Source organism: Macrotis lagotis, chromosome 1, assembly GCF_037893015.1.
Source record: "Macrotis lagotis isolate mMagLag1 chromosome 1, bilby.v1.9.chrom.fasta, whole genome shotgun sequence".
Classification (NCBI taxonomy): domain Eukaryota; kingdom Metazoa; phylum Chordata; class Mammalia; order Peramelemorphia; family Peramelidae; genus Macrotis; species Macrotis lagotis.
In genome coordinates this window covers 108,576,104-108,584,766 of record NC_133658.1, presented here as the reverse complement: position 1 = coordinate 108,584,766, position 8,663 = coordinate 108,576,104, and the positions used below count along the sequence as shown (strand labels likewise).

At 39.2% G+C, this 8,663-nt stretch overlaps 1 protein-coding gene across 4 annotated transcripts in view; it reads left to right on the top strand.

The window, feature by feature from the left end:
* Positions 1–336: 336 nt before the first annotated feature.
* Positions 337–8,663, top strand: part of PSME4 (proteasome activator subunit 4) — a 103,813-nt gene continuing 95,486 nt past the window's right edge. For all 4 annotated transcript variants that reach the window (XM_074206186.1, XM_074206179.1, XM_074206164.1 and 1 more), the window contains exon 1: positions 337–580. In XM_074206186.1, the coding sequence (XP_074062287.1) occupies positions 339–580 (242 nt within the window). In that variant the 5' untranslated portion in view covers positions 337–338. The remainder of the gene's footprint in view (positions 581–8,663) is intronic.

Here is an 8,663-nt window from a genome sequence, read left to right as displayed (position 1 = left end):
CGCTGCCGCTGCCGCCGCCGCCGCCGCCGCCGCCCCTCCCCGGAAGTGACGCAGGCCCGTCCGGAACCTCCTGGCCCGGCGGCTGCGGCGTCACCAGCACAGCCGGTGCGAGGCGGGGCGGGCGGAGTGAGGGATCCGGCAGCCAACGAACCGGGCACCGCGCGCGAGGCAGCGACGCCGGCCGGGGGGGAGGGGGCCCAGCGGCCGAGGGCGAGGGGGCCGACGGCGGCGGCGGGGGGCCGGAGAGGCGGCGGCGGCGGGCGCGGAGGAGGAGCCCCGAGCGGGGGTGGGGGTCGGGGCGGGTTGGGGGGAGGGGGTGGGGGGGTGTCCCCGGGGTCATGGAGCCGCAGGAGCGGGCGGGAGGCGGGGAGCCGCCGGAGCCCGGCGGGGCCCCGGGGCCCTGCTCGCGGGGCTTCGTGCCCCAGAAGGAGATCGTCTACAACAAGCTGCTCCCCTACGCCGAGCGGCTGGACGACGAGTCCGACTCGCTGCTGGGCCAGATCAAAGGCAACCTGGGCCGGGCCGTGCAGCTGCAGGAGCTGTGGCCGGGCGGCCTCTTCTGGACTAGGAAACTCTCCACGTAAGTGCGAGCGCGGCCCGGCGGGGCGAGTGGGGCGCGGGTGCGGGACCTGCCGAGGGGAGGCCGGGGCGCCTTTGTCCGGCCCGGGCCGGGCCCCGGGGCCGCCCGCAGCAGCAGCGCCGCCTCCTCCCGGCCCGGCCCCGGGGCCGCCCGCAGCAGCAGCGCCGCCTCCTCCCGGCCCGGCCCGGCCCCGGGGCCGCCGGAGCTCCTGCGCTCCTTCCCTCCCCGGCCCGGCCCGGCCCGGCCCCGGGGCCGCCGGAGCTCCTGCGCTCCTTCCCTCCCCGGCCCGGCCCGGCCCGGCCCGGGGCCGCCCGCAGCACCCGCACGGGCCGGGGGAGGGCCGCGGCTTGGAACCCCTCCTGGATGACTTCTCGGCTTGGGGCCGAGCCTCGCCTCGGCGCGCCCCGGGTGTCCTCGGGCTGTTGTCTTTCTAACTCCTGAGGCCCGGTGGTGGGGAGGGAAGAGAGCAAAGGCCCCCCTCTCCTAGCACTTGTGAGGAAATCCTCTACTTTGATTTCCCTCTTCTTTCTCAAAGGTAGCTCAGATCTCTGACAAAGTCTGTGCTACCAGTGCCTCGAGAGAGAGAGCTGTGGTAACAGCAACGCTCTGTTCTCCTTTTTAGTCCACTCCAAAAAGTTTGACTTCAAAATTCACTCTTGAGGCATGAGTGTTGGAATAGTGAGTCTACTGTTAGAAGTGAGTGAATCAGCTATTAACTAAGGCAAGCCAAACACTGCCTGCCTCTCTGATGGGATATTTTCCTTCCATCTGAACTTATTTACTGAGGAAAAGTGGGAAAGGTATTCTGTAGCCCCTGGTTTTTTTTTTATTATATATCAGGATTGTGTTAAGTTTTATGAAACTCTTAAGATGTATATTGTACCTAAATTAGTAACTTTGAGTAATTAGTTGAAGTTTTTCAGTTACACAAAATATTCAGCTGCAATCTAGAAATGTTACTTAAATAAAAGTCAGTTTATAAAAACAGTGGAAAAGCATAACACATTTTTCCAACTTTTCTGTGATGGAATAAACTTTTAAAGTGAGAATTATTTTTTATTTCACAGCAGCCTCATTTTAAACTTAAGATCCTTTTTAAAAAAAAATCTTCTGGCTTTATAGCCAAGTACAAGTATGGGTGAGTGAGCCCAAGAGATAAGTCACTTGGACAGTGTTTACTAAAATCTGCTGGATACATTGAATGACTCAGGATTTTATAATGTAATGATCCTTTAAATTTTGCCATAGAACCTCAGTGAAAAAATTGCCTGATTTGGGAGCAGTGAGCATCTCTCTTAATAAAAAAACAAAACCAAAACAACATCAAAAGCAGAACTTGGGAAAATTTGCTGCTTTTTTTGAGAAGCTGTAATATCAAGATTAAATAGATCTCACTTGACTAGAGTATGTGAAAAGTTTGCAGAACTGTGACTTAGGAAATCTTGTTCTGGACAAAAGTACAACAGGTAGAAGTATCAGTTACTCAGAAGTTTAAAAGCAAACAACTTGCAGGTGATTAAAATCCCAGAGATTTTGTCAAATGAGCTTTACAGTGTTGTTATACTTTGGTATAATTATTTATTGATGATAGTTTTCTGTTTTAATTTTTCCATTTAGACTCACCTAAAGCATACCATTTGTATGCTAGCAAAAGCAGTTAAAATATGTAATACATAGCCATATGTAAATTGATATGTAGTTTTGAGTTTGAGTCCAGAGTCCATATGGATGTGAATAAGCATTGGTTTGCTTAAAGTTTTGATTGTCATATTTGGTAAAGGGGATATTTTGGAATTATCTTGTTTGTGAAGTGTCTTTTAACATAAATAGGGCTAAGATGAAGGCTGAATAGATTTTCTGGTACTGACAGAGAATTATCTATATTTGAGAGCATAACAGTAAACATTTTACCACTGACAAACATGCACATGTTTACCAAGAAATAATCTCGGGTAGAATTCTGTTTTGGAGCAGTGGTTGAATCTTGCAAACTGATTCTTGTGATTGCATTATGTGACATTTTGAACTTAGTTGGACACATTGAGATCTAGGGTGTACGTTTTCTCTTCGTCATCTGTTAAGTCATAGTTTGCAGTTAGACTTATTTTTTGTTTTGCTAGCTATAGTGTATATACAAATACTATTGAAACTTGTGCCGGCTGTCAATTACTGAGTGTTTCCAAATTTAGAACTTTGCAGAAAGATGTTAATAAAGTATACTAATGAGCTTTGTGACTTGCCGCAAATCATTTGTCCTCTCTGTTTCTACTTCCTCATCTATAAAGAGAGAGATGGTTAAAGGTTGCATAAGATACCCTTTTGTTTGAAATTTCAAGATTTTTTTTTATCTTACTGCTCTAATAAAAACTTAATATATAAAATAATTAGTTTTCCTGAAAAGTTTTCTTCAAGTAGAATTTATATATTTAACCCTATTTCCCCAATTATATTAAGGACAGTAGCTAGCCAGAGCAGAGTGACTGCTGGACTCAGATTGGAAGAGGGAACTCAGGAACCAGTGAATGGAAATCCAGAGATGCTGCATTGATTCTATTTCTGACCCATAAATATATTTTCCAGATTGGGTATCATAGAGCTTTTCAGTCATCAGTTACACTTAGAAGCTATTAATTGGTTTCTGGATTTAATTCTAGCTTAGGAGGTGCCTTCTAGTCTCTTTTAATTCTGTACTTAGTCTTAGCATTCAATATTTTAAGTTCTGATCATTTTGAAGGTGTAGTTCCTGGAATTTGCTCTTGATAAAAGAATTGTTGGTTGTCTTTGGGAATAGGTCTACTGAAATAAATGTGGCCTATTGCAAGGGGCAACTAAGGTTCAATGAATAGAGCAATGGACCTGGAGTCTGGAAAGCTCATCTTTGTAAGTTCAAGGCACTAACTTTGTGACCCTGGGCAAGTCACTTAACCCTGTTTAGTATAGTTTTCTCATCCATAAAATGATCTGGAGAAGGACATGGTAAACCACTCCAGTATTTTTGTCATGAAAACCCAAATGGGGTCAGTAAGCCATGGACATGACTGAACTATAACAGCAAAAGTGATACAGTAAAAAAAATAGTAAGAATGAATTTCTTTCTTTTTTTTTTTTAAGAAAATGAATTTCTTAAAGGAAAGCTAATGGTACATGGTTAGAGTACTGGGCCTGGAATTGGGAAGAGCTGGTTTCATATGATACTTACTAGTTATGTGACCCTGCAAGTCACGTGACCTCTGCTTCAGTTTCTTCAACTAACTATCTATCTATCTATCTGTCTATCTATCTATCTATCTATCTATGTAAAATTTTTTTGCAAGGCAATGGGGTTAAGTGACTTGCCCATGGTCACACAGCTAGATAATTATTAAGTATCTGAGGTTGAATTTGAACTCTGGTCCTTCTTACTTCAGGACCAGTGCTCCATCCACTGCACTACCTAGCTGCCCTTGTTAAGAGATTTAAATGAAATAATAAATGTAAAGTCAATGCTATTTGAGCTTTCTTCTCATAAAATGTGAGCTCCTCGTTTCATTCTATGCATTCTGTGTATCCTTTGCTCCAGCGTATCTTCTAATACAGAGCTGACACTTAAAAAATACTTTTTGCTGGACTCTATCCACTGCACCACCTAGCTGCCCTGTTTCAACTATAAAATAAGAATAATAATAGGACTTAACTTCACCTTGTTACTGTCAGAATTAAATGAGATTTTTTTTTTTAAAGCTCCTTCCCTATCCTTAAAGTTCTAACAGGCTGTTATATGATGTGTGTACAGAAGTAAATAAAAGGGTATTTTCAGAATGGATCAGAAAAAACTCCATGGAGGAGATGGCATTTGAACTTGGCCTTGAAAGAACATCAGGAATCTAAGAACCAATTCAACCTAGGTGTTAAGGTTAGATTGGGGAATAGGTTGCAGTCCACTGTTCCTGGAAAAGGGAGTATGTGATGGGGGGTGGATTATGAGCTAAGGTTAACAGAAAGATGAGCTGGAGCAAAATTTTTCAGGGCCTTTAAATTTCAGGTTTTTCCCGAATTATCTTAGAGGCAAAAGATTCAATTATTTTCTTAGTTGAAAGAGACCTCAAGGGTCAGCTAGCCATTCATAATTAAACAAGAATCCTTGAGGACATACCTGGTAAGTGGTAATCTGTCTTTACTTGAAGTCTTCTAATGAGAGGCAATTTATTACTTCCCAGAGTAGCCAATTCCATTCTTGGAATGGAAAACAACTAAAGGTTTCTTTAGTTCTAAAATGAAAAGATTGGCCTATGTGATCTTTTAAGGACTCTTGGCTGTAAAAATCCCATGTTTCTGTGACTCTTTAGCTAGACTTAGTAGATGGAATGGGAGCACCAGCTATTGCCTAATCCAGGCACTCCCTTCCTTCAAATTGTGAACAGTGGTGAGAACACAGTTTACTTGTTCAAAGAGGACTTTTAGAAAAGTAGAGATGGAAAAAGCACATTTTTTCCTTCTTTCACATTTGTGTTTTTCAAATTCTGGAAATGTGAAGTTGATTCAGTGTAACAAATTTAATCTGTTAATGGTACAGTGAAATTTTCTTACCTTGAAGTGCTTTATAATAAAGTATAATTGTATGTACTATATTCAAGAATGATTTCATTTATTAATTAAAGAGTAGTTCCTTTCAGAATGAACCACCAATTGTTTAATTATGATCAAGAGCACTGTGTAGCCTTCTTGAACAGGAAATAGATTATCCAGTTGAAATGACATAATTCATTTAATTAGATTATATAACTACCTGCAGTTTAGTCAAGATAGTAGTTAACAAATACTCCTTTTTGTGAAAAGTTAAAAGTAATAGTGGCTGCAGAGGCTCTGAAAATCAGAATCTTGGATCTTAAGTGACATGACATCTTTATCATCATTAGTCAAATCATATTAAGCTGTTGTTTGGTTCAGCACTTGGAGGAAGAGTATAGTAGAGCAAAGTGATGGACTTAAAAAGAGGCTAAAGGTTTTTCACTTAAGTTATAGTTCAGCTTTGCAGTTTGTGAAGTTCTTTTTCTCCTCACATGCCTTAAAGGCACAGGGGAAGTATTATACACTGAGAAAACTTAGACACTGAAGAGAAAAGTGAATTGTTCAAGGTCACTTAATAGTAAGGATTAATGGAAGGAACTGAACTCTGGTCATCTGATTTCAGGTTCCCCATGGTCTTTTCACCACACCATGCTGCAATAGAATTTTGAAATAAACAAAATAGGCAATATTCTAAAATTGAAAGAATTTTCTAATAATTGATATTGTCTAGGAAGGGAATGCAACAGCTTTATGAAATAATGGATTCCCTTTCCCTGGAGGTCTCCATACTTTCTTACTCCACCTATCAGAAAAAGATATTCTAGAATAGTATGGTTTTGAACTTGCTGCTCTCTGAAGTCTGTTCTTTCATTTATTCCCTAGTGCTTTAAAATTTTTATTGTCATACTTAATTTTTGAAAATAGGGTAGGTGCCATTATACTTTTTATTAATAATGGACACTGAACAACAAAGATTTCAATGATTTGCCCAAGGTCACACATAAGTTAGCAAAGCCAGCAGTGGAATAGGCATCTTTTCTCTCCCAAGCCAATATTTTTTCAGCTAGACTTGATGTTCAGAGGCAAAATACCTGTTTTGAAAAAAATTTAAAATCAATTTTGGGTTGTAAAAGCATTCACTTTTTATAAACCTTCATGAATGAGACATATTTTAGGTAAAGTGATTTAAAATGTTAAAGGAGGATACCAAAAGTAGTAGTATTTAAAAAAAATTATGGTAAAGGATTTCTGAAGTTTCCAATTGAGTTGCTGTAATTTATTTAGTGCATTAAAAGCTCTTCAGATAATATTTTTTCACTTGATCTTCCATAACGTAGGGAACAGGTTTAACAGATGGGGAAATCTTGGCTTGCACGTGATTGATTCTAAGAATTGCCTTAGTGATTCCCTTAGTTTTTAACATGTATAGGTGTTCAAAGTGGGATTTGTCCCTAGGTTTCTGGGACTTTTGGGATTAGAACTCCTTTCCTTTATACTACTTGAAAATATTACAATAATTTCCAGTTTCTACTCTGATAAATAGTTATTGAATGAACAAATGAAAAACCATTATTAATGTTGCATATTGAATAAATGAGATGGAAGGCACCAAGCAATAACACATAACTTAATTATTTTGAAGTTTGGATGTGTTATTTTTTAGCAGTACATTGTCCTAACTTCCAAACGTATGTCTTTTGTTCAGTTCTAATTGTTTCGCTGTTGTTAGGGATACACAAATGGCGAAGACATTACTAATTTTTTTTTAACTGTTATTATTACTTTTTAAAATGGTAGACTAAGAAGAATTGTTAAATTTTCCATCTGTTGATTTTTCAGAGTGCTGGCTTTATTAAATTGACAAACAACTTCTAAAATAATTAGATTCATTTTATTTTACTTTTTTGTATTAGATTGTGAAATGAGATTTGTATTTTCTATGTATAAAGTAAGGAATGGGCTTCTAATTGACATCTTTTTCTTGACAAAATTCAGTTTATTACCTTAGTTTAGATTTTGATGCCCTGGGCCAGTCTTGACTATATTCCCAACAAACTTCTTTTTTTTAAAGCAAAATAAGACCAGAAATGTAATTATTTTCCAATATTCTGGAGTCAAAATGAAGAAGTCTTCCTCTGGGAAATTTTTCAGGAAGTTTCTGGGTTAAGATTCATTTTGAGCCAACTTTTAGGTGATTAGACAAAGAAGGAGGAAGAGGGCATTATAAGTAGAAAAAGTAGGGGATGTATTATAGCATTGACACTGGAATGAAGTGATAGAAAGCAGAATAATTTAGAGTAGAGCTTGTTTATCTTGTAGTAAATCAATTGCTTTTATGAGAAACGATACTATTAATTTACAATTTTAAAAGTTTTATGGTTTTATGATTTCATTTATTTAAAATTAAATGAGAAGTAGATTGTGTATTATAAACAGTCTGGTTTACTCTAGATATATGCTTTTTTTAAAGAAAAGTTTTCAGTTATTTGTTTTGGGAATTTTTTTTAGAACAATGACAATACTACAATAATTCTATTAAAAGGTATGTGTTTGGTTTTTTTTTAGTGTACATCAAACTGTTAAAACATAGATATAATGTTTGCCGTTTTACATTTTCCCTTATTGGTTTTATGTTCTAGTTTTAAAAGGATAATGTTGAATTTATTAAATATTCACTTTTATATTTATATATGGATATTGTAAATAATTTCTTCCCTGAAATCCCCATAAGCCTTATTTTGGCATGGAAGTAACCAAAGGCAATTGAAATTTGTGCTAGTGGAATGTGAGCTCTGGGAGGTCTTAACAAGCTGAAAAAAGACTTCTTGTTCAAACCTGGTGATAGTCTGTCATGCCTTAGGTCTAACCTAGTTGTGTTTTGAGTGACTCATCACCACGTTAAGGTGCAGAGTGATGAAATTTTTTTAGCTACCATGAGTCTCAAAAACGGTCTACCAAGTTGTATATTCTAAGTCATTCATTCAGTGATTATTTATTATGTATTGTGTTGGGTATTAGATTATATACGATATGAATAGTTGACCTCTTTGTTCGGTTGCCTCTAGTTTAGTTGGTAGGTAATAGTGTTGCAGTGGATAGACTATTGGACTTGGTCTCAGGAAGTGCTGATTTGAAATCCACTTCTAGATTAGCTATATGAACCTGGGTAAATCATTTTAACTTTTCTGTGCCTCAGTTTGCCTCTCTGTAAAATGAAGATGGTGATGATTATAGTGCCTGCCTGTCAAAATGTCTGTGAGGATAAATTTTTTTTTTAAGAAATATTTTATTTATTTTGAGTTTTACAAATTCCCCCCCCCCCCCCGTTCTTGCTTCCCTCCTCCCACCCCCCAGAAGGCATTCTGTTAGTCTTTACATTGGTTCCATGTTATACATTGATCTCAGTTGAATGTGATGACAGAAAAATCATATCCTTAAGGAAGAAAAATAAAGTATCAGATGGCAAAATTACTTAATAATATATATATTTTTTCTAATTTGACGGCAATAGTCTTTGGTCTTTGTTAAAAGTCCA